This window comes from Strigops habroptila, chromosome 20 (genome assembly GCF_004027225.2).
Source record: "Strigops habroptila isolate Jane chromosome 20, bStrHab1.2.pri, whole genome shotgun sequence".
Classification (NCBI taxonomy): Eukaryota; Metazoa; Chordata; class Aves; order Psittaciformes; family Psittacidae; genus Strigops; species Strigops habroptila.
Window position 1 is genome coordinate 1,345,719 of NC_044296.2, and position 24,349 is coordinate 1,370,067.

The 24,349-nt window shown below is 57.7% G+C and overlaps 2 protein-coding genes across 10 annotated transcripts; both read right to left on the minus strand.

Moving 5' to 3' along the window:
• Nucleotides 1–3,907: 3,907 nt before the first annotated feature.
• PLPP2 (phospholipid phosphatase 2) lies at nucleotides 3,908–7,945 on the minus strand. Of its 5 annotated transcripts, none has more exons than XM_030509191.1 (6): nucleotides 7,625–7,945; nucleotides 5,975–6,126; nucleotides 5,404–5,681; nucleotides 5,214–5,271; nucleotides 4,951–5,127; nucleotides 3,908–4,867 (listed from the first exon to the last, which is right to left on the minus strand). In XM_030509191.1, exons 1-6 carry the CDS (start codon nucleotides 7,674–7,676, stop codon nucleotides 4,730–4,732), a joined length of 855 nt encoding a protein of 284 aa, XP_030365051.1. In that variant the 5' UTR covers nucleotides 7,677–7,945; the 3' UTR covers nucleotides 3,908–4,729. The 5 variants fall into 5 exon arrangements, with proteins under 5 accessions (XP_030365051.1, XP_030365052.1, XP_030365049.1 ...); XM_030509192.1 differs by having other exon boundaries at nucleotides 5,404–5,697; XM_030509189.1 differs by lacking the exon at nucleotides 7,625–7,945 and adding an exon at nucleotides 6,200–6,837 and having other exon boundaries at nucleotides 5,975–6,160.
• Nucleotides 7,946–10,141: 2,196 nt separating this feature from the next.
• Nucleotides 10,142–24,148, minus strand: MIER2 (MIER family member 2). 5 transcript variants are annotated; one of them, XR_004390006.1, is made up of 14 exons: nucleotides 23,709–24,148; nucleotides 21,019–21,106; nucleotides 20,333–20,484; nucleotides 19,762–19,947; nucleotides 19,020–19,143; nucleotides 18,277–18,386; nucleotides 17,555–17,624; nucleotides 16,220–16,371; nucleotides 15,446–15,527; nucleotides 15,251–15,345; nucleotides 14,348–14,475; nucleotides 13,245–13,381; nucleotides 11,487–12,455; nucleotides 10,142–11,296 (listed from the first exon to the last, which is right to left on the minus strand). XR_004390006.1 is itself a non-coding variant. In XM_032920357.1 (13 exons), exons 1-13 carry the CDS (start codon nucleotides 24,102–24,104, stop codon nucleotides 11,986–11,988), a joined length of 2,166 nt encoding a protein of 721 aa, XP_032776248.1. In that variant the 5' UTR covers nucleotides 24,105–24,148; the 3' UTR covers nucleotides 10,142–11,985. The 5 variants fall into 5 exon arrangements, 4 of the variants coding, with proteins under 4 accessions (XP_032776248.1, XP_030365041.2, XP_030365045.1 ...); XM_032920357.1 differs by having other exon boundaries at nucleotides 10,142–12,455; nucleotides 14,372–14,475; XM_030509181.2 differs by having other exon boundaries at nucleotides 10,142–12,455.
• Nucleotides 24,149–24,349: the final 201 nt, after the last annotated feature.

Below are 24,349 nucleotides of genomic sequence, written 5' to 3' on the forward strand. Positions count from 1 at the left end.
CACAGGGACCACAACTCACCTCCAGGCCCTGATAGAGCAGCAGAACCACAATAATCCCCTCGGCAAATGTGGGAAAGCCCCAGTTCCGGAGCTGGAAAGGGCTGGGAATGCTCCTGCCCTCGCTGCACCCACTCTTGGCTCCACACCAGCCACCCAGAGGTTTGTGCTCTGGGGAGGGAGGGTGGTTGGGGCTGGGGGGAGCAGCAGCAGAACCATCTCCAGCCCTTCTTATATTTTAAGACGGAATAAGAGCACAAGGTCTATTTTGGTGGCCAGAACGGATCCGCTCTGGAAAAGGGCCATAAATCCCAAAGGGAGGGGAAATCATTTGGCCAAGGTCATGGTAAGGGAAAAACAGGGAAATCAGTTCAAAGACCAAAAGGCAGCTGATGCTCCACATCCATCCCTGAGCTCCTCCATCCCATCCTGGGAACAGGGCTTTGATGGCACCATCCAGCATCATCATTCCCACGCCTGTGCCAGCGCCTCAGCACCCTCACAGGGAAGAGCTTCTGCCTAAAATCTCGTCTCAGTCTCCCCTCTGGCAGGTTAAAGCCATTCCCCCTTGTCCTATCCCTCCAGGCCCTTGTCCAAAGCCCCTCTCCTGGTCTCTTCTCACAGTGATCCCTGCCACGGCAGAGAGGCTTTGGTGGGAATGTGGTGCTGGGCAAGGAAAGGGCCCCGGGAATGCCCATCTCATCCACCACCGGGGCCTTCCCCTGAGCCAGAGCCAGGGCAGGAGGGAACATCCAGCATCCCACAGCCAACGCTTCCAGAGAGCACGGCCCCGGCCCTGGCAGCGCCGCGGCTCCGGGCGGCTCCTGGCAAGTGCAGGGAAGCAAAGTGCTGCTCGTCCCCTCTGGCTGCGCCTCCGGGCCCGGCTCCAGCGCCCTGTGCCAGAGCAGGGCCGGGGCTACGCGGCGGGGAGAGCTCCTGGTGCTGCTGCCACCGCAGCTGCTGGTCCCACAGCCCAACCAGCCCCAGCCCCAGCCCCAGCCCCAGCCCCAGCTCCAGCCGCACTTCCAGCCCCAGCTCCAGCTCCAGCCCCACTTCCAGCCCCACTTCCAGCCCCACTTCCAGCCCCACTTCCAGCTCCATCCCTGACTCCAGCTCTAGCCCCAGCCCCAGCTCCATCCTCAGCTCCAGCTCTGTCCCCATCTCCAGCTCCAGCCCCAGCCCCAGCTCCAGCCCCATCTCCAGCCCCAGTTTCATCCCAAAGCTCCATCCCCAGCTCCATCCCCAGCTTCATTCCCAGCCCCAGCCCCATTCTCAGCTCCAGCTCTTTCCCCAGCTCCATCCCCAGCTCCAGAGCCAAAAGCAGGATGGGGCCCCACTCGCTCAGTGGGGCATTGGCTTGGGCCGGGTCCTGCCTGAGAAAGAGGCACCATCTGAACCACCTCCCACAGGAGGGTTTCCCCTTCTCCTTTCCTCCTGCCCCCGCTGCTTAATTCCTCCTCGGCCCCCTCCTTCCCTTCCGCAGCCAGATCAAATGAGGCGGCTGCACCCGCCGCGTTTGATAGGAATCATGGATTAAAGGGGGTGGGGGAAGGCGGCACTGATGGGATCAGAGAAGGAAAGGGGGGAGAAGGAGCAGGAGAAGGAAAAAGAGAAGGAGGAAATGAAGGAGAAGGAGGAGAAGGAGAAAGAAGAGGGAGGAGGAGCAGAAGGAGCAAGAGGATGAGAAAGAGGAGAGGAGGAGGAGGAGAAGGAGGAGGAAGAGAGGGGCTGGAGCAGCACCCGGGTCCAGGCCTGGGAGGGCGCCGGGAGCGGAGCCGGCTCCGGGGGCTCCCGCCGGGCTCCTGCCACGGCCCCGTCGGGCCGCTCGCTCCGGACCACGGGCACCGGCCCCGGGGGCACTTGGCAGCCCCGGCCCCGGCTCCGCTGCAGCCTCCTCCCGGGGCCGCGGGCCAGGGAACGGGATGTTTAGGGGATGAGTAACATCCTTCCTGGCAATGCCTCTGCCCGCCCCTGGAAGCGAGCTGCGGGCACCGGGAAGCTCGGCCCCTGCGAGGGGCCGGGGCAAGAAGCCAAAAGCAGGGAGAGAGCCGGGGCTGGAGCCAGGGGACCGGGACACGGCCCATGGAGGAGCCCCGGGTGCCAGGGAGCGGGGAGGAGGATGCTGCGTGGCACAAGGCGGGAGGCACCGGCTGGGGGAGGCAGCGCAGGGCCCCTCCGAGCGGGGCTGGAGCCGGAGCCCGGCTTGGGAAGGAGGCGCCTCGCATGGAGCTGCTGCCACTGGGGCCAGGATGGCTCCTGGAGAGCAGGTCCCAGCCCTGTCCCTGCGGCCAAACCTGCCCCAGCACAACCAGGATGGGATCCCTGGCTCCTGAGTCACACGCGGCAAAGGGGTTTGGACGCCTCACTCCCAGCCAGCACAATGCCCAGGGCTGCAGCTCACCTGGAACGTGAGAGGAGCTGCCTGGGATCACATAGAATCATGGATCCTTATGGAAGGGACCTTAAAGCTCATCGAGTTCACACGGGGCAGGGGCTGGCTGCAGCCCCTCACTGTATCCCACCAAGCGCAGGTTACTCCGGGCTTGTCATGCCGTGAGTTTGGTCTGCTCTCAGCCCCTTTCCCATGGCTGGGAGCAGGCAGGCAGCCTCGTCCATCCGTCCATCCATGCAGGAAGCAGCAGCCGAGCTCCCTCGGCTCCAGCCTGCCCTGCCCTTGGGAGCTGCACACTGCAGCATTGTGGCCCAGCTGGTTTTTCCAGAGCCGCATCCAAGGGGTGAAATCAGATCTCAAGGGAAGGGAACAGGCACGTTCCTGGCTGCACAGAGGAGCTGGTGGGGCCATGCCAGGATCTGGGGCAGCAGCTGAGCACCAGAACCCAGCATAGAGAGGAAAAGGGAGCCCCGGCTGTGCCTCCTGCCCCCGATTCCAGGAGCTGCTGCTCCTTCCCAGACCTTTGTTTGCAATCCCTGCCGCTTCCCTCCAGCTTTGTTTGACACCATCAGATGTTAACCAAGGAGCCTGGAGGGCTGGGATAGGGGGAAGGACCCCGCCGGGGGACCAGGGAAGGATCTGCAGGAGGAAAGCCCAAAGGGAAACAGCAAAGCAGCGTGTGCTGAGGGAGTTCTCATGGCACAAGGGGAGGTGGCTCTGGTCGGGGCTTGTCTAGACTGGAATCACACTCAGCAGCACACCGGCACCAGTGAGGGGCTGCGGAGGCAGAGCTGACCCCATGGTGGGGTGATCCCGGTGTTCCCCAGGCCCTGGTACCCTGCAGAGCTCGGGATGGAAGGAGCTTACAGCATCCCCTGTGGATAAGCAGCTCTACCTCTACCCAGCTGCTGCTGGCACCGGGGTCAATGGAGCAGCCTCAGCTCACCCTCAAGCCTGGTGCTGCCTCCCAGTGCCCCCCATTGCTCCCCAGCAAGGTGAAGGGCCCCCGGCTCCGCTCCTGTTGCTGCCACTGTCCCCATCCGCATCCCGTGCCAAGGCTCCGGCCTCGCGCTGCCGGAGCAGCCAAGGGAGCTGCAGGCACAAAAACGTCACTTTTTCCAAGAGCTTCTCCCCTCCCTTCCCTCCCCCCTCGCTGAGGCCGGAGGCTGCGGAGCTGGGAATGCCAGAGGCTCCAGGGAGCAGGGATGGGACCAGCGGGGATGGAACCCGGAGCCCTGCGCTGGCCATGGCTCCTCTCACCTCTCCAAGGTTCGGCTGAGCAAAGGACAACCCTCTTGAAGGCAACGGGACAGTGTGGGCAAGGAGCCCGGGACGATGCTGCTCCCATGGGCCCAGCATTCCCATGGGAATGGGGCTCTGCAGCCCTGAGAGCCCCCCGTTAGCACAGGGCTCAGACTCCTTTCCCTTGGCAAAGAGAACCCTGAATGCTCCAGCCCCATCCATCGACCCCAAGGCCGGGAGCATCCATGGGGGAAGAGACGAGGCCTGACACGGACATTCTTTAAGGATGATCTCATTTAGAAAACACACTTATGTATAAAAACACATTCGTGAAAACGTGTGGAATTGAGGAAGAGGTTCCAGAGCTGCGCTGGGACCCGCTCCGAGGCCTATTCCCCACCTTCCCAAGGTGTTCGGAATCCCACATCCAGCTCCACATCCCCATTGGTTTTCCTTCACCACAGAAAGCTTCTCCCTTTCCCCCTACCCCCTAAAGCATCAGCTGAAGCTGCAGGAGAGACAAAGGCCGGAGCATCCCCAAGCACGGTGGGTGCAAGAATCCCTCGCTCCCAGCATCAGGAAGTGGGAAGAGCCCTTCCCGTGCTCCCTGTGCTCACGCTGGAAGCCAGCGCTGCTTTCCAAGGGAATCAGGGAACAGAGAAGGGTCTGGATTGCTTTAATCCTTGCTGGCCCAGCAGCCACCCTCCTTGTGCTCATAAAGCTGGATCATCTGACAGGGATAACACACGCTCCAGCCCAGGCAACCTCGGGCTTCCCAAGGAGTTTGCTCATCGCTCAGTGTCATTTGCCAGCCTGATAAATCCACCCCACGTGCCTCCCTTCCCCTCCCCGTGCATGGAAAACCGGGATGGCAGCCTTGGAGGGTGACTCAAGACCCACAGAGAACCAAGGAGCTCCCTTCCTGCGGGCAGGATGCTGGGATCACCGGGCACCGGCCAGCACAAAGGCACCACGGGCGTGGAGAGCATCAGGAGTGGGGATGAGCAGGTACCTGCGGCAGCGAGCGGCACCGGAGCCGTGGAGCCAGTGTTCCATAGGGAGCCAGTGTTCCATAGGGAGCCTGGTGCGGAGCACAGCTCACGGGGTGCCCCGGTAGCTGTAGTGATTGTGGTCGGGGTCGCTCATGGTGAGCGGGAGGCTGGGTTTGCGCTCCGGGTCCTTCCCATCGCACGGCAGAGGGGGACGGTGCTTGAAGAAGTCGGAGACGTAGCGGACCTTGGGAAGAGCAATGGGAAGGAGACGTTTGGGGACCGCTCCGGCACAGGGAGCATCGTGGGGTGGCGCAAGGGGACACTCACGATGAGGACGGCAATGAGAGCCCCTTGGAGCAGCCCCACCAGCACGTCGCTCCAGTGGTGCTTGTAGTCGGACACCCTGGTGTAGCCCACGAAGATGGCGAAGGCGATGAGGAAGAACTGGATGGTGGGACGCAGCAGCCGGGCCCACTTCCCCACCAGCCGGGCTTGCACATAGAGCTGCGCAGGGAAAGGGGGGGCCATCACCCAGTGTGGGGGGCACTGGGCAGCACTGGGGGGGGTACAGGATCCATGGGGGCACTTACCGCCAGGAACATCATGCAGTACATCCCAAAGGAGGAGTGCCCAGAGTAGAAGGAGAGTCTATGGGGTAAAAGGGATGGTGAGGCCATGAAAGTGGGCTCCAGCCCCCAGCTGCCCCCCAAAACCCATGGCAGGAGAACATCGATGCCCGCTTGGGGCTGCCACCACGTGTCCCCCAGCCCCACAACTCACCTGGACTCGGTGACGTTCCTGCTCTCCCCTTGGCAGACGTTTTCCAGCTGCACGTAGATGGAGCAGTTCACCTTGGACCAGTCGGGATTGCAGACAGCCAGGAAGTTGGGCCGGAGGCGCCCGATCATGTATTTGGCCAGGTCAGTGAGGGACTGGCTGATGGCCCCTCCAAAGAGGAAGGTCCCCACTACCTTGTAGAGGGCGGCCAGGTAGTTGTTGTACTCCGACTTGGAGTAAAGGCGCTCCGTGTAGACCAGGTACGCCTCCCCTGATGAGAGCTGCAAAGGACAAGGGCTGAGGGGCTTGGGGTTACCAAGCAGCTCCCCAGCACCATGGGTACGCGATGCTCCTGGTGCCTCCCGCTCTCTGCAGGGAACCAGCCCCATGGGATGAAGGTCCCACCACCCCAAGGGAGCTCTTGACCCTCAGCAGAGTTGGGCTCAACCCAAGGGTCTCACTGCCTTGTTGGGATCTGGAGCCCAGCCTGTTGGGTGCGCTGGGCCCCTGCCCCTGGATAACACGTGCCAGGACATCCCACAGCCCCAGAGGGAAGGGGACGGCGCTTCCTTACGATGACAACGGTGCAGGTGATGGTGACCCCGGCCATGAGGCCGTGGGTGATGGTGTCCGCCTTGTAGGGGTAGCGGATGGAGTCATCGTTGCAGTAGAAGCCCCGTTTGTACGGGGAGTTCACCAGCGTCAGGATGACGAAGGGCAGAGACGCTGCAAGGCAGAGGGGAGGCGAGGACTGGGGACAGGCACCCCCCAGCACCCCATCCCTCGCCCCCCGGCGACACCGTTCGGAGCCACCCGCACCCTGGGCCAGGAGGACTCGTCCTGACGCTGATAGAGCCCTATCACAGCTCACAGCTGCCTGCGGCGCCCAGATACCACAGGAGATGGTCGCCGGGCACCCACAGAGCCCCGAGGGCTGCCCCACAACTCCCTGGTGCAGGGGATCAGGGCTGATGTTGTGCCCTCTCCTCCTCCTCCCCATCTTCCAGCCCAGGAGGATGCAGCTCATTAGAGCTAAGGAGAAGAGGCTCTCACCAACCTGTTCTACAACAGGGATGGGTCCCCAATGGGACCCTCACACCAGCTCCAGGAGAGCCAATGCCTGGAGATGCTGGTGGGTGAGGACCCCAGTGGACCCTTGTCCACACACAGCCCTGGCTCCCACCAGCCTCTCCTTGTCCCCAGCTCCTCTGGGGGCTCTGGAACGATGCTGCAACCGGCTGCATCGCTCCAGGCACAGCGAGGATGGGCTGGTCCCCGGGATCAACGTGGTTTGAGGGGGCTCTGCCCCATCCCTGCCAGTCAAAAAGGAACCCGGGGTGGGGGGGGATGCTCGGCCCCGGAGAGCGGCTCCTCCTTACGCCGGGCTCCAATCCCGGTTCCGCCTTTCCCGGTTCCGCCTTTCCCAGCGGGTTCCGCCTTCCCTTGTTCCACCGTCTCCCGGGAACACGCACCTTTGTCCCCGCCCGCCCCCCCCCCCCCCGCGGCCACCGGGGAAACGGGAATAAACGAGCCGCGGGACCGGGACCAAGCCCCGGCGTGTGTATGTATGTGGGTCCCCCCCTCGCAGCCGCCTCCGCGTACACCTCAAACATCACCCGCAGCTCGAATTAGACACCGCGTCTCTTCCTGCATAATTCCACCCTCCGAAAAAGCTTCCCTAAAAATAAAAGGAGGGAAACGGGACCCAAACAAACCCGGGAGCCGCCCCCCCCCGGTTCCCCCCCCGGCTCCCGGCCCGCGGCTTCAGGCCGAAATTACGACCTGGGCCTTTATTTTTAGTCCGGTTTAATTCGGACCTTCCCCGCGGCCGTTTTAGAAACTGGCGTTTGCGCGCACCGGGAAACGGCCCCCCCCGAACCCCCCACCCGGGGCAGCGGCAAAGGGGAACGGCCCCGGCCCGGCCAGCGCGGCGGGACCCCTCCGGTCGCCTCCTCCAACCCCCCGGTTCGCCGGGAGAAGCCGACGGAGACGCTGCTCCCCCCCCCCCCCGCCAGCTCCAAGCGCCAGGATCCCCGACGGGGCCCCGTAGCTCCGGGATAGGGCCCGGTGCCCACCGCGGAGGGGAAACGGCGCCGGTGGGGCCCGTCAGGTGCAGCACCGGCACCAGGGGCGCTCCCGACCCCCCGGTACAGCCCCAACGGCGGGGGGTCGGGGAGGGGAAGGGTGGGGGGTGTCCGCGGAGGCGCCGGTACCGAGCCCTCACCGACCGCCAGGCAGAGCACGTCGAGCACCACGAAGACCTTCCTGCGCTCCATCGCGCTGCCGGTGGCGGCCCCGCGGCCCGGCCCCGCGCCTCACATGGCCCGGAACGGCGCGGGCCCGACCGGGAGGTAAAGTCCGGGCGGACGGGACGGGGCGGGGCGCGGCGGGGCGGGACGGGGCGGCTCCGGCAGCAGATCGGTGCCTCCGCCCGGGGGCTGCGGCGGGGCCGGGGCAGGTGTGGGGCTGGTGGGACCCCCCCCTTCGGTAGCCCCCGGTTGCCCCCGCGGGAAGGGGAAGGAAAGGGAGAAGGGAAGGGGCGAGGCCGCTTGTGGATCCCTCCAGCCCCGGGCTCCTTTCCCGAGGGAAAAATGGGGAAAAAAGGGGGCAAAAGGAAAAGGCGAGAGTGGAAGAAGGCGGGGCCGGGGGTGCGGATTGCGGAGCAGCCGCGGGGCTGGCCCAGGCCCGGGGCCGCTTGTTCCCTTCGGAGGAGCAGCGGGGCCGGATCGAAACCCAGGCCCAGGCGGGGCTTGTTTTAACGCACGATCCGAGCTCTGAGACGTGGGACAACGTTTCCCCAAGGCTCAGGACGAGCTCCCGCTGCTGGGATGTGCCAGAGCAGGGAGCAAAGGGTCAAACACGGGTCCCCACAGTGAGTTCCAGGTGGGATTGGGGGCAGCAGGAGCCCGGCTCTTTGCTCCAGGCCCGAGACTCGGTCAGGAACGGAAGGAAACATAAATAATAGAGAAACCACCCAAGTGGAGCTGTGGGGCTGGTTCGGGGCTGTGGGGGGAAGCAGCGGAGCTGGGAACGCTCTGGGGTGTTCTGGGATTTAAGGAGAGGGGCAAGAACCACTTATGGGTTCTCTCTGCTCTGCTCCAACCCGACCTGCCCCGGTGCAACCTCCCTCCTGCCCGCGGGGGCTGCGGGGCGCTGGCGCTGCTGCTGGGGCCGGGTTTGCCCCACACATGCTGCCTGGGGGTCCTGGGGGTGGGAGGGGAAGAGCCCTGAGGCAGAAGAGAGGTGAGATGCTGGGGGGGATGCAGGGAGGGATATAAGGGGGAATACCGGAGGAGATGAAGGGGGGGAATAGGGGGAGATGCTGGAGGGGATGCTGGAAGGGATGGAGGGGGGAATACTGGAGGGGATGCGGGGGGTAAATGGGGGGGATGCTGGAGGGGATGCAGGGGGGGTGTAGGGGGGGATACTGGCGGAGATGTGGGGGGGAAATAGGGGGGGATGCTGGAGGGGATGCTGGGGGGATGCTGGAGGCAGGGGGCTGGTGGCACTGGGGGGATGCAGGGTTTAACGCAGCCTCTCCCCACACTGAGCTCACCCCCCATCGCAGCCCCCAACAGGCCTTGGCCGTGCTGAGCCTCCCACCAGGCTATTTGAGGGGCTCAGATGTGGCAGCGTGAGGCTCAGCGAGGGCAGGATGCGGCCCGGTGCGGTCGCACTGCCCCAGGCTGCAGCAGGGCAGAGAGGAGCGAGATAAGGCAGCAGCTCCCGTGCCCATGAAGTGGCCTCACGGGGCAGGCACCATGGGCAGGACTTTGCCCCGTGTCGTGCTGTGGCTGCCGGAGACACCCCGGAACAGCCCAGCCCCAGCTATGGGCTGCTCTGAGCCCGGCCCCATGGTCCCAGCTCAGCTGCGTGGTGCTGGGCAGGGGGCTGAGCCGTGCAGGGCGAGCGGGGGGCCCGGCCCTGGCCTCATGCCATTAGATTTCCTTCAACTCCTCTTGCGCTTCCCAAGGGGTCCTGTCCCCATCCCAGCGCCGGGGCCACATCCCGGGGGATGCGGATGCTCCGCTCCGGGTCGCTGCAGCGGGATCCCACGTCCGGTACCGCCGGGGTTAGGGAGCCGGTGCCCCGCGGAGGAGCCGGTCCCGGTGCCGGTGCCCCCCCTGCCGTCGAAGCGCCGCGCCCGCAGCGTCCCCGCAGGCTGCAGCGGTGCTGGGGGGGGTTTGGTCCCACTGATCCCGCAGCTTCCAGAGCCAAAACGGCCTTTAGAGGATGCGACGAGGGACAGGGACCCCCCCACCCCAAGACTTGGAGCTCCCCATCGCTCCCAGGGCCTCTTCTGTGGAAACACGGAGCCAGGAGAGCTCCCAAAGCCCTTTTCCTGCTGGTTTTCCAGCTGAGGGAAGCAGACGGGAGCTCCCATCACCCCCAAAGCCCTGGGCAAGAGCTGGATTTAAGGAGTTTGGGACAAAACAGAGGGGCTTTGTGGGGAGGAACGGGCCTGCTCCTGGAACCACACAGGGCAGCAGCAGCAGGAACGCTGCTCTCGCCTCCAGGATGTTGTTTCTGGCTGAAGCCAATGAGACACGGATGGATGGATGGATCCCACCTCCTCCCAGCACCACCACGGGCTCCCCAAAGGACTCAGGGTACCCCTAAGAGCATCAAAGCCTCACCATGAACAGCCAACAGCCCCAGGGGCAGGATGAGGCCGAGGTGAAGACCCTCTTCTTGCTTGTGCCCTCACACGGGTGGCTCCGAAAGCACGAGAGGCTGCTGCTCACTTTCAAATGAGGGGTTTAATTAAATAAATAGCGGTGAGGGGTCTTTCAAGGCAGTTTCACTTCACAGTGTAGGGTTTGGGGGGCAAGAGTCCAGCCTCGGGAGTGGCTCAAAGTGAATGTGCTTTGTAAAAGAGAAAGAAAACCCCACCGAAACCCCCTTCCTCCCCGCCATGGCCCAGCCCTTTCCTCCCCTCCTCTCCCTCGAAGTTGGGTGGGAAAAGCAGCGCCTTGGGGGCGAAGGACCCCACGACTCTGTAAACAACACTGAAGAACATAAATAAGGGATTCCTGCCTCCTGAGGGCTGGGAACCAACTAAAGAAAGAAGGGATTGGGGAAAACTAAGGAGGTTTGTGGCTGGCAGAGAGGAGAGGCTGAGGCCTGGCCCTCCCTCGAGGGCTGCTCCGCTCCCGTCCTGCTCCTCTTCCCTCCATGGAGCTTCCTCTCCCTCGCCCAGGAAAGAGGATTCAGAGCCGGGTGGTTCCACTGTGGTTCCATGGGTTTGCCTTCCACTTGACCCCAGTTATCTTGTGGTGATGGATGGAGCTCAGCACCCCTCAGAGTGCACATGAAACCAGCCTGGGGCTTGGAAGAGGAGCCACAAGGTATGATCCTGTCATCCCCCCGCAGGGCTGAGCGCCACCTCCCAGGGCTGGGGCCAGCAGGATGCAGGTTAATGGGTTTAGTCAGTGTCCAAACCCACTGATGGCAGCTCAAACCAAGCAGAAAACCTCAACCCCTTCCCAAACATGGAAAACAGGCGGAGGAGGGAAGGTCTGCACCAGCCAGACAGCATTCCCATGTGGAAAACAGGGGAAGGAGAACATGTGGATTGAAGCCTGTCACCCCCCTAATTGCTAATGGCAGTAAAGACGGACTGTCCTCTTGGAAACCAGCTTTCCCTGTGCTGCAGGAAGGGGCAGGGGTGCTCTTTCGTGCCCGGGATTCCATGCTGGCACCGGGGTCCTACACTTGGTGCCCTCCTCCTCCCATAGCTGAGATGGCTGAACGAGCTGGGAAGTTCCAGACCTTTCCATCTGCATTTTCCCCTCCTGCACTGCAGCGCTCACAAGGATCAAGTCATTCACCGCCGGGCACCGAAGCGGCACCGCTCTGGGGGTCTAGAAACTCCCTTTACTCCCGGGACAATTCCCTGCAAGGGAAGGCAAGAAGGACTTAAGCACACATAGAGAATCCCTCTGCCAGGACCTGATGCTGCTGCCAAAGGCCGGCTCCGGCTGCATCCCCCCCGCAGGAACACACGGCAGCGGGATGAGCTCAGCATTGGGGCGCCAGGAGCCGCGATGGGAATGGGGCAGGATGATTCCACTGCAACACGCTACCTGTGGGTGAAGGGCGAAGGCTCCTCGTCCTCCTCTGGCACGGCCATGCCTGGCCCTTGGAACGTGCTCCCTTGGGCATGTCCTAAGCTCTCGGGACCTCCAGACCGCATCCTGCGCCCCCGTCCCCATGGCACCGGTGACACATCCCTGCTCTCAAAGCATCTCTGCACCCAGACTGTCCTGCTGGGGCCAAGGCCACTTCCCCTGTCCCAAGGCAGGGACTCTCCGAGCCTGGCATTACCTGGGGTGACACCTGGTCAAGGCAAGAGGGGGTGCCGGAGCTCCCCCCTCACCGCAGCCAGCCACCAGCTTTGTGGGATGGTGTCAGAACACACTGGAGCAGAAAGGTGTTTGGTTTCACTTGGATCAAGGAGGATGGAAAGACGGATTCTGACCAACGGCTCCAAACTGTCCCTCCGGAACATTGGAAGTTCCAGGATTTCACTCAGTCAGGTCAAAGTCCTCGCTGGGCCTGTGACAAGTCTGTGAGTGGAGCCTCTCACTGTGACAAAGGCTCTGACCGAGCCACAGGAGCTGGACAAGCCTGGTGAGCACTCAGGAAACTATTTACATCTCCGATGCCGATGAGGCCAAACTCTGTGACCGATAAGGACACTTGCGCAGGGGCCACCTCTGGCTCTCTGTCCAAATCCACAGGGCCAGCGATTAAAGGCAAAGCCTCGTTAATGTCTGCAGGGAGAGGGAAGTCCACGCTTAGCGTCCCACCAGAGCTCTGCAACGTCTCCTGCTTCTCTGCCCGGGCCGGTGCTGCCGGGGGCAGAGGGAAGAGCCGCGGCTCGGTGCTGGCCGTGGGGTGGCGCGGGCAGGGAGCCGAAGGGGGGCCTGAGGATGGCTCCTCCGGGGGGTCGAAGGAGCAATTGGTCTCGGAAGGAGTGCTGCACTCATAGCCCTGCCCCGACTCGCTCATGCTGCCCAGGCTGCAGGCCGTGCTCTCCACGCTCAGGGGCTCTGTGCAGATGGGAGCGGACAGACAGACAGACAGGGTGAGGGACAAGGGACAGAAAGCTGCAGTGAGTCCACACTGTACAAAACACTTCAATCCCACCTAATCCCGCCAGGATTTGTTTGCTGGCACAAGGGTTTCTTTCTTAGAGCAAGCAAAGCCCTGCCAGCGTGAACCCAAGCTGCAGCCAGCCCATGGGAGGCCAGCAGGGTTTCTATGGAAATTAAAGGGAATCTCCCAGAGACACTCCAAGATAAAGCACATCCCAAAGTCTATCCCCCCTCATGCCGACAGCCCCTGGGAGATGCCTCCACAAAGGCCTCATCTGTAGGGGGACAATGAGGGAATGAACCCAGCTGGGGCTCCCTGTGTGTCTTCTCACAGCCATTCCCTCTGGAAGCAGGGTCAGGTACAGCCCAATTCCTGGTGCCATCAATCAGCCTCTGGAGGAGCTGCCCTTGGCTGCTGTGTCCGTGCACTGGGAGCACCCAACTCAGGTGCTCCAAGTTAGTGCAAATCCTTTTGCTTTGGGGATGACTTAAGCTACCCCTTCAAGCCTGAAGCAGGAACAACTCAGTTTTCAGTCACTACTGGTCAATGTAGAGCCAAAGAAGCCTTCTCTGCTCACACCAAGCTCTCCTATTTGGCACAGGGCAAAGTGAGCCCATTGGCAAGGTGTGGGGAGCAGAGCAAGAGCTCGATAATGGCAACGAGAGAAAGGCAAATGCAGCACAGCCCCCCTGAGTGAGGGAGACGAGTTATCCCCATGGCAGAGAGAAGACAAAGGAACTTACCTGTGCTCTCTATTGCTATCTGCTCTTGACTGAAGTGGGAATCCAGGCAGCCAGTTCCAGAGGGAATGGGTGGGGAGCTCCGAGCACGAGTGGGGTTTTCAACTTCACCCCCATCCAAGTCATTGTCGGTGTAATCCCTGTGGGGACAGACAGACAGACAGCACTGCCACCCCTGCCCGTGGGGATGCAGGCAGGGAAAACGGGGCTGGGATCACAACCCAGCAACAAAGCAAGCAACAGGACTGTAGAGACCTCACTGGAATGAATGTCCATCCCTTCCTGGTGTGCAGAGCCCAGTTTCAACAGCACTGAGGTGATTGAAAGTAGCTCAGCGTGGCCAAGATGAGCCTGGGAGAAACCCAAAGGGGCTCTGCAGCTTTCCCAACCAGAGCTCTGAGCCTCAGCCCCTTCCAAAGGGAAATAGAGAGCCAAAGGCTTTCCCCCAGGGAACATCTCCTCCCCTTGCATGGCTCGTGGCAATGCTGCTGTGCCAGCAAAGGGAAGTGATGGGAAAAGGTCTTCCCATCCTGGAGGGATTTGGGATTTCAGGTATTTTCCTGCCTTGCATCACAATAAAGACTGAATACCTAAGACTTCGTCTAATGTTTTTAATGGATGCAACTGAAATATTTCAGGTTGACCTTTAAAACATTTCAGTTTCCACCTTTCTGAGCAGCATCTGCTCTACCTGCATGCATTTCCAAGCGAGGAATTTGCCTCAAAGGGTGGCAATGAAGCAGGGCAAGAAAGGAATTCAGGTTCCAAACAGAAGCTCCCTTCCCTAACCCTCCCTGAACTGAGTTACTGCCCGAGCTCAGCCCTGAATCCCTGCCCTTCACTTGTGTGCATCTATTTGCCTTTGCCTTGAAAGAAAAGTGGTTTCTGACACCCAGAGAGCCCAACCAAGCAGATCAGTGCTTCCTCTCCCCTCCCCACGCTTGCAGGGATCACGCTGTGGGACCATCCAGCGCATCCCTCCCCGCTCCCACCCCAGCAACCTTCTAGAGAAGGAAGCGCAGCCTTTTAAGCAGAGGTGCTCTGCAGCAGGAACCTTCACTGGGAGCTTAGAATTACTAAGTTTAGGGTGAGAATATTCCACGCACGTGGCTCCAGGGTGGAGGACGTACTTCTTCCTTCCTAAACGTGTCTGCTGGGTGAAGTAGTCGTAACGCTCCGACTTTTTCCACATGTAGTAATACTCCACGCACTCGCCCACTGACCGGGTACGGACCTGAGGGGGAAGAGATCCGAGTGAGAATTCCAAGCACGGAGCAAGGAGCAGCCTCCCATTTAAGCAGCACAGAAGAATCCAGTGCATTCCAGTCATTTCTAGCACTATGGACACATCTACGCTGCACAAGAGCAGCACAAAGGGAGCTTTCCAAGGTGGTAATCGGCCAGAGAAAGGGCTCCCCACAGTGCACACTTGTTCTTGCAGAGCCCAGGGTTTGTGCAGGACTTTCCCTGCGCTTCCAGCAGCACGTTTACCATCAAGAGAGCAAACCTGCATCCATTTGCACTGGCCAGCACCAACATGCCCACAATTAATCAGCAGTAGAACTGGACTCTCTGGTTCTGCCAACTCCCAGCACAGCAGCGTATGTCCTGGGGCCCAGCTCTTCCCTACAACAGCATCTTTGCTTCTAGAGGACCCCAGGGGACTTTACAAAACATCCACATGCTCAACTCACTCATTCACAGAAGCACTGCAAGGGCTGAGAGTTTGGAAAGAACTTTTGAGACTCCAGAAAGGGCTAATCAGTAATTAACTGACATCACTCATGCAGGTCAGTGGTGTTTGTGACTTCTCCCACCTGGAAAATAAGGCAGAGCAGGGCAGTGAACAGCCCATCACCTGCTATAGCATGAGTCAACACAAAGCCTGGGATGGGAACTCAGCAGTCCTGAACTTCCTGCATTAGCTGAGGCTCACTACATACCTCTGGTGCCAAGGCACGTGCCTCCTTCCCTCCGTCTTAGTGGGATGCGGCGGGGAATGTCCTTACCTTGTTTGCCTGGATAAGGTGGAAGTTTTTCCCATGGACCCTGAAGCCATGCTCAAAATTCCTACATTCTTCCTCGCTCCAGGCACAAAGCTCATCTAGAGCAGAGAGAAAGTGGAAGTGGAGGAGATGGAGCTCTTTCTAGACTCTACCTATGCCTCAGTGTCTGGGGCAGACCCCAAGCAGGGGGGTTCTCACCTCTGATGACCTTCACGTTGAACCGTAGCCTCCGCAGTGCCTCTTCTGCGTTGAAGTTGCATTTAACCAGCTCGTACAAAGCCTAAAAGAGAAGGAAAAGACTCTCAGCACGTCCCTGAGCAACGCACCACAAACCAACCTGCTCGTGCCTCACCTTTGCCACCTGCTTTTCCCCAAGAGCCACTTTGCCACTAGCCCCAGCGTGACCATCGGTGGAGATGATTCCACTTTTGGAGGCACAGGATTATAAACCCTGGGACTGCAAAGCTCTACCAGCAGCTCTGCAGGTGTCTGGGGTGCCTCTGCCCTCCTGCAGACTAAAGGTGAGACTCTAACCTGGCTAGTCCAGAGGAAACACAACTGCTCTCGTTTCTGGATCTTCACAGAAGAATTAGACACTGTTCTAGAGGAGAGAGGCAAAAAGATGACCCTGCTGCAAGCTCTGGGTTTGGGATACTGGGAGAATACAGTTAAAACAGTACCCAGCCTGTTACATGCTTGTCACAAGCATCTGTGGCTGCACTGGGGGTAAAGCACTGAGCCAGACAGGCTTGTGACACAGGGTGCCCAGAGAAGCTGTGGCTGCCCCATCCCTGGCAGTGTTCAAGGCCAGGTTGGACACAGGGGCTTGGAGCAACCTGCTCTAGTGGAAGGTGTCCCTGCCCGTGGCAGGGGAGTGGAGCTGGAGGAGCTTTAAGGTCCCTTCCAAGCCAAACCAGGCTGGGATTCCATGATTCTATAAAGCAGGATCACTGCAGGAAGCCCCACACTTACCTGCTCGTTGTCCTTCACCATCTCTCCTTCTGGCAGGCTGCTGCTCGACAGCTCGTCCCACTGCCGCTTGACTGCGCGGTACAGGAACTCCTCCACGTCTCTCTCAGGGAGGATGTTTGGGTCCCAAAGCAGCTGATCTTCGTTCTCATAGGCTAACAGAAAAAGCACTGAAATAAGATAATCAAACAGAGAATTCTGCTGCTTTTCAGAAATGGTCTGCACGGGAGAGAGAGAAGGAGGGAGGAAACCTGGGCTTGGTACCACAGTGTGGCCCTAGGGGTGACAACACACTACTGTGTGTTTCAGAGGTGGAGATGCTTAATGCTCCCTAAACCTCTTCTCAAGCCCTAGCACAGCTTCCACTTCATCAGAAGAGTTGCTTGATAAGGATTTTGTCACCATGTTCTCAAAGCTTGTTGCTTGGATTATTATAAACCCCTATGTTCTAAGGTGTCTTTGCCTGCACACAGTAAACAAAAGGACTGGGAGGTGAAGGCAGCTTTGAGCTACAACCCTGGCTTAGGCTTCAGCCCCTCTCCCTGTCCTGGCCACAGAACTAGGCAGCTGGAAGGCTGGGTGTCCCCCCAGCAGCTTGGAACACTCCTCCTAACAGGAGCTGCTTCACCCACACGGAATAGCAGGAGCACACGCGACCACGAAGTGATTCTTGCCCCCCTTTCAGCTTTCAGAGCTCTTAGTACATGAGAACGCAGCACACAAGAATGCAGAGAGATGTTGAAGTAAAACAACAGCACAGAGGAAGCAAGAAGAAAGACTCTGCAATAGAAAATAATCAGAAATACTGAGATTTTTCTATTCAGATGAAAACATCAGCACCTTTTGGACTGAACTTGTTTCTACAGGCAAAGGAACCAACTCTTCTGCCCTGTAAAATCACTAAAATCAGGTCAGAGGCGCTTGCCAGAGCATAGAAGGCCCCCACTGAGATCTACTATCAGTTTACTTTCATTTCACACTGATGGAAACATGGAAAGCACACACTAGATCTGTGGTCTTAATACAGGAGGCTGAGAGCACTGATAAAAGTTACACCAAAACCTTCTGAGAACTGTATCAGGTAAATGTGAAACAGCACCTGCAAAACAGATCACTTTTCTCTCCTTGAACTTATTTACTCAGAGTCTGCAAGGAAAAAAGACCTAAAGAGGAAACAAGTGATTTCTGCAGATGGGGCTTTCTGTCAGCTACCTTGTTCAGAAACTCCACAAGCTGCTGCTGGTATCACCCTGGTTATCAGCCACAACCTGCAAATGGAGGCCCCCCTAAATACAGCAGCCCTCCATCCAAACAGGGCACAAGCAAGCAGGTTCTTACCTTTTTCCCCATGCCTGTTCAAGTGGAGGATGGGAACAGTGGCTTGGTACTGAGGTCCCACCATGATCTCCTGAAACATCACCAGAGATGCTGGTAAATGGGAATGGAAAACGCTTCCCTGCAGGCACCGAGGTGCGCTTCATGATTTAGGGGCTGGAACACTATGAGGCTGATTTATGTATTGGTAGTCCCCCTCCGACACTGTTCTAGGGAACCCTGAGTATTTTATAGGGTAACTAAGAAGATTTACTACCAACAAGATGGTACTGTGGGGACTGGAGGCATTTACATAGTTTTAACGTTGAAGATATATGGCAAGCAGCTCAGCTGGAGATAAAGTCATGCAGAAGCTCTGCTGCAGCCTTCACAACCAGAATGAATTTGGAAGTCTGCTCCTCTCTTTCCTACGGTGGTGCCCCCTCTGTAAATCCTGCTGGGAATATTGCACAGCTTTTCACCTTTATAGGGCTACAGGCTGCAGTTTCAATTTGCCAAAGGCACCACAGCATTTGCCACAGCTGAAGCAGAAGATCGCTTCAGATGCAGGTTTCAAGATTGGATTAAAAACCCCTCTTGTAACCCCCATCTGCTGCCACCTTCCACAGAATACAAGGTGCTGAGCAAAAGAAAAGAAAGAGACTTCCTTGGTTTTGGTGTCATGCTTTCCTCAGACTCAGGTACACTGCATTGGTTCTCCTTCCCAACATGCTCCCATCATTTACCTTCTTACACTCGTTGGGTGGGATGGAATCCTCCTCTGAATCCTCAGCCATGGAGGAAGCACATGGAGATGAACAGGGCTCTTTGTCTTCATCAGCAAGGAAGTTGTTTGCTTTGTGGGAAAGGAAAATACCTGTAGTTATTTTTTCCCCTCTATTGCTCTATGTTCCCTCTCCTTCCCTTCCTTTTCTGTCCTAAAGTTACTTTCAACCAGGATCCACAGTGACAACTTACTCCTGTTTAAATACAAGGATTTGCACCCTTGCCACATGGGTGCTGCTGACCAACCTGGGGGGCTCAGGCTCCTCCATTCTGCAGGGTAGCAGAAGGGATAATACCACTTTGTGCTGAGTCTCCCTCTCTGCACTTTGGCTTCCCATATGTAGGAACTGCCACAATATATCACACCACTCATACTACTGCATTTATTCACTTCTAGAGATGTCAGATTAGGGGCTGATCTCTGAGACTGCAATTACAGCAGGTAGCAAAGCAGTTCTCACATTCTCAATGGTATGAGTTACACTCAGAGGCAATTAGCCCTCATCCCCACTCTATCATGTCTTCACTGACACTCCTTAGCACCACCGGCACTCAGGTTGGGTTATCTGCAGCCCCCAGAAGGAAAGTGGAGAAACTGATGTCAACAAACTGAGTGCCAAAAGAAAGCAAGCCCTTCTTGCTCTATCCTGCACATGACATCTAAGTAAGAGACCCCAATCACTTAGAAATCAGGGACACATACAGCCAGGCTGGTTTGGGAACAGGTCCGATGCATCGTGCGACGTGACGGATGGAGTCAGGTCGTCAGCTGAAGACTGTGTCTCCTCCTCTTCTTCCCCTGAAAGCAAATCCTTCGCTATTTGTTCCTTTTAACAACAACAAGAAAGTGAAAAATATGTTTAAATAAAGAAAATAGAGGAGGGGTGGGGGTGGGGGTGAGGCCTAGAGTAAAGCATTTCTGGCCAATTCAAACCCCAAAGACAGATTCTCCCTCACGCTCCCCACCACCCCGAGATCATTTCCCCTAGAAGCTCTTCTACAAGTGTCAAGAGTGGCTTCCCATGGAAGCCAGAGACAGGACGAGCAAGTGGCCCTTTCTGTTGAGCTCCCCTCACAGCAGATAGTTGCTGGAAGGAGGAAAAGAAGCTTTCCACAGGCTGTAGCTAGAAGAAGAGGAGCCGCAGCTTCACCTTGCAAGGTACAACCCTTCCCTGATTCTCCAGAGCCACATTTGTGTGCCAAGACTTGTAACCCAGGCTCCATAAAGAGTTTTTACAGTGGTCTTTTTAAACAGTTCTCTCCTCTAAATTCTTTATGTTCACATTGCTGCTGCTGGCATTCCTCATTGGGACACCAGATCGAGGCAGGCCCCTTCCCTTGGCATCAGTTGAAGCCCAGCTGAAAAGAGCTCCTGGATGCCTCAAGCTCCAGACAGCCCAGTAACCACCACTAAGAGCACACACCAAGCAGAGAGCTGCTCTTACCTTATCCAGAGTCATATCTGGGAGATTTGGAGTAATATCATTGCTCTCACTGTCCTGCTCCGAGATGGGATCAGATGCCTCATAGCCATAAAGTGCAAGCAGCTCCTCAAATGGCATTTCACTGCTCTGAGCGAGAGGAGGACAAAGCTTCATCAGGAAGGGAACAATCACCGAGCACAACACCAGCTGCAGTGAACACAGAGATATGCAGAGGCAGTCAAGGCACCTCTGCTCTTCTGGGGGCTCTGAACTGCCTCGGGTGATGCTGTGTAAGGAAGGAGGCACTAAGGTCTAACAGGACCCACCATAACCTGCTCTTCTCAGGGGTGGGGAGAAGCCAGGAGCTTTCACCCCAGTCAAGGGCAGTAAAACCATATTTCTTTTTATAGCCATATGTTACATCTAATTATTTTGTATTTATTACATACTATTATATCATTATCTTTACTTTTTATACTAGATTCCATGCTGGTGAAGAGATGCCAGACAGCACAAATGTATTTATACAGAGGAAGTGAAGCAAACCCAAAAGCAAACCAAAAACTCCTTTCCCCTCCCTCGCTGCCTTTACCTGAGAGGCACTGAAGCTCTTCTCCAGCTCTTCTAAAGACTTCTGCTTTTCCTGAGTATCATCTTCCTCCTCCTTCTCTTCCCGTACACCATAGTTCTGTGAAAGGATCTCTGCTAAGTTCAGTCGATGATCAGCTGAGCCCATGGACACAACTGCAGGGATTAAAAGAAGTTGGACACTAGCACCACCCTGGACCAAATGTGCAGCTGCAACGAAGCTTGGGATGATCCCTTCCTGTGTGTGTGCAGCCATGATAAGGCAGAGGAGGAGAAGAGGTAGGAAGGGGCTGGGGAACACAACTTTGAAGTCACTCTCTGAGAGCTCCATTGCAAAGCCGGGTTCTCTGCACATTCAAGTCCCACAAGTGACTGAAAGCTGAAGGTTTTCTGAGTATTTGGGTGTCTGTCCCAACTGGATTCACTTGTGTCACAACACATGAATGCCTGGGGCAGCCTTTCCTTCACCCAAGGTGGTTTTAGGATAATTACTCTTTATAGCAAGAACAGGCAAATGGGCATTTACAGGAGTTTTGGCATCTCTAAGACTTCCCTGTCAAACGGCATGGGAGTCCTCCAACAGGTTTGGAAGATGGCAGAAGGAGAAGGGAACGGACAGGCTCATCACAGGAGCTTGGTCTCCTCTGGAAACGGGACCACCAAAGAGACACAGACTGAAACCACAGGTACCTGCTGCAGTCTGAAGGGCAGGCTCTGCAGGACATAGGCTGCGCGCTGGGTACGGCACCACCCTGGGGCTCTGCCGCCCAACCGAGGCCTTCAAGAGAAGAGACAAACACACTTGAGACATCTCCTCCTCAAAACTAACCCACCTCCAGCCCCGGAACCCCACCAGCCAACGCAACTCATCTCATTCCAAAGCCCAAAGTTAACAAAACCCACATGGGGCTGCATGTGCAAAAAGAGCTCAAGTGGATTTAACAGCTCCCGCCGGCTCCATCACCTTCCCCTTGGTCTCTGTAGGGAGCTGTCTCCACTTCAGCACTCCACTATTTCTTCTCTCAGCAGTTTAAGACCTCAGATCTTTATGGCTTACATCTTCCCGCACAGAAGGACTTGGACCCTTACTCTAAATGCACACATCATGCTTGTTTGAAGGCAGCATTTGTAGGAGCTGCCCCATTGCAGAGGCAATCGGAGGCAGCCACATCCCACTGCCTAACTCCTCACCACATCCAGGCTGCTCCGAGGGGTGAGCAAAGAGATTTAGTGCTGAGCAGGCAGCAAAGGAGCCTGGAAGGACTGGGAATGGCCCAGGCGAGGTGGGAAAGGGGGAGACAGACACTGAGAAGAGGCACCTGCTTTCTGGCCTTCGGTGCTCGGTCAGAAGTTCAGGCAGCAGAATGGGCTGAGGCCTGGCAAAGAACCCAGGACATCTGCTGCTCCTCGGGCTGCTGTGCATGGAAATGTTGTTCATCAAGTTCAGCCTTGGTAGGGAGCAAGGAGGTGATTAACCAGGGCCTTTGGGTGACTGAGAGCATCCAACTGCAGAAGAAGATCACAGTGTCCGTCCCGCAGTCACCACTGACACCAGTTTATGGTCCTCAGCCATTAACAACCTCCTCAGTGGGAGCCAGGACATGTACAGTGCTGCAGCACGAGGCTCTTACAACTGAAACCACGGTACGGCCTCACACCAAAAGGTATCCTCTAACAATAAAGCAAAGTGTACACCAGAAAAGCCACCCCAGGCTTTGGGTTTGGAGTTGGAGCCTTCAGGTGCCAACACATAAGCTGCAAATTCCATAACAACACAGAGGCAGCTGGTTTCTAGGTCTAATTAGCACTGAGGTAATGGTTGGCCTGGAAAAAGATTGCCACAGAGAGAAGGCTCGACAGGGAGGAAAAGGAAGGATGTGGGAAGCAGCTGTGGAATTCCTGCTCCTTCCTCTACCAGGAGCAGTGAAAAGAGGATGCTTCTGGTCCAAGCGGAGCGCACGCTGCAGGTCACTGTCCCCAAGCATGAGAACCCCCCCTGGAGACCACTGCGGCTGCAGGCAGAGCCCAGAGGTGCACGCGGAAAGAAAAGGAAGGAGTTTATAGGATCATGAAAGGAGAAGGGGATGGAAAGGACTTGGACAGGCTCCGTTTGGAGGACGGTCACACCAGGCAACGGCTTTGGAGCTCAAGGAAGTGGCAGTGCCCCTTTGCTGGGCTCTGCTGGAACATGACCAAGTACAAACCCCTCCTGGATAAACCTTTCCATGCAAGCATCCCTGGTTCCATGAGAAGGATAAGGGGGTGGCCCACACTCCCGTCCTCAGTGCTCTTTCCTGAAACCCTGATCTATGGATTGTGCCTCTTTCACACGGGGATCAATAAGGAGCTGCACGCAAAGGCCTCTGGAAACAAAGCCTGAATCTGTTACAGTGGCTTGAAAGGATGTCAAGAATCCTTCAGGAATGATGAGACCTCATATTAACAACCAGATGCTGCAATGAAGAGTGGAAGTCAGTACAACAGGATGACAACTCAGGAGTTTATTGCCCCAAAGCAGTAATACAGCATTAGAGCAAGCGGGAGCTGCTCCGAGCTGGAATTGCCATGAAATAACCAGCACCACTGGATTTGGGATGAGAAAATGAGAAAAAGCACCCAAGAGCCCACTCCCCACCCAAATTTAAAGAGGTGTTAATCTTAATAAGCCTTCAGATTATCCACAAACCCAGAGGACCACAGAAACAAGTCGAAGGAGCAGGGGAGAAAGGCAGATCTGGCTTCAAAACATGAACGATGCCAGAGAGAATATTCCCAATCCCACTGATTTCTGATGCCAGGGGATGTGGAGTGTTTGAAGGTGAGGAGCTGCAGCCCAGTGCTTCAAATCCCCATCTCACACAGGAAGCAGAAGATGCAACAGCGTTACACGGGGCAGAAAGACACCGAGGTGCTGGTGGGGAGCTCCAGGTCAAGGTGGAGATGCTCTTCTGGCTGGTGGCACCAGGGGAGGTCACAGGGAGGAACTTTTCCTCAGAGAAAACTTGCATAGAGTCACAGAATTCCCTCAAGGTGGAAGGGATCCATAGGGATCATCAAGCCCAACACCTACAGGCTGAAACCACCCTCACAAGGAAGTGAGGAAGAAGAGGGTAGGTTTCCCTTTCCAGTGTTCCATCTCCAATGATTCCCATGGTTCCCTGAGCTACTTTATCATCTATTTCAGACCCGATGAGAAGCATTCCTTGTTCCTTTGCCTTTCCCATAGTACTTGACATGGATCCCTTTGCTACAAACTCCAGCTGTAGCCAGAGGGAAGGGGAACGGACGGAAACGGATTCGTCCTGCACCTGAACAAGCAAACAACAACGAGGGGACAAGACACACAGGTCACAGCTCAGGAAAACCTGTGCCCCACTCACACGCTGCTGCATCTGCAGATACTCCACAGCTCCAACCTCATCTGTGGGGCAGCAGCAGCTCCTTAAGAAGAGCAAACCCCCTTGGATAGATGACAGCTCAGATGGCCCCTTCCTCCCCACAACGCTGGAACACCCTGGAAGCGAAGTCTCCATCTCTTCCAGCGTCCTCTTCCCATGTCGTGGGCACCACGAGGGTCTCATGATGGAAATGAAGCCACCACGAGCATTACAACGGGATGGGGATACCTCAAGGACGTGCCAAGATGTGACAGGGAATGGCACGGGCAGCCGGGACCCACTCTCACGCTGGTTCCCCCTGTCCCAGCACCCAAACAGACCATTCCCAACGCCTGTGTCCCGGCCGGCCGCGCTCTCCCGCTGCTCGGGCCCCACCATTCACCCCCAGCCTTGGGAGCCCCCTTCCAGCAGCCCCGTGCCCCCCGGACCCCCGCTCCCAGCCCACCCCGCCGGGCCAAAGCCTCGGGGCTCCGCTCTCTCCCCCCGGAGCATCCCTCCGGCCCCGCTCCCCGCGGCTGGGCCGCTGCCCCGCCGGGTCCGGCCCTGCCCGCTGCCTTCCGCCCGGCCACGGTGGGCCCCGCTCCACCCCGCGGCCGCAGCGCTCCGACCCCGAGCGGCGCCGG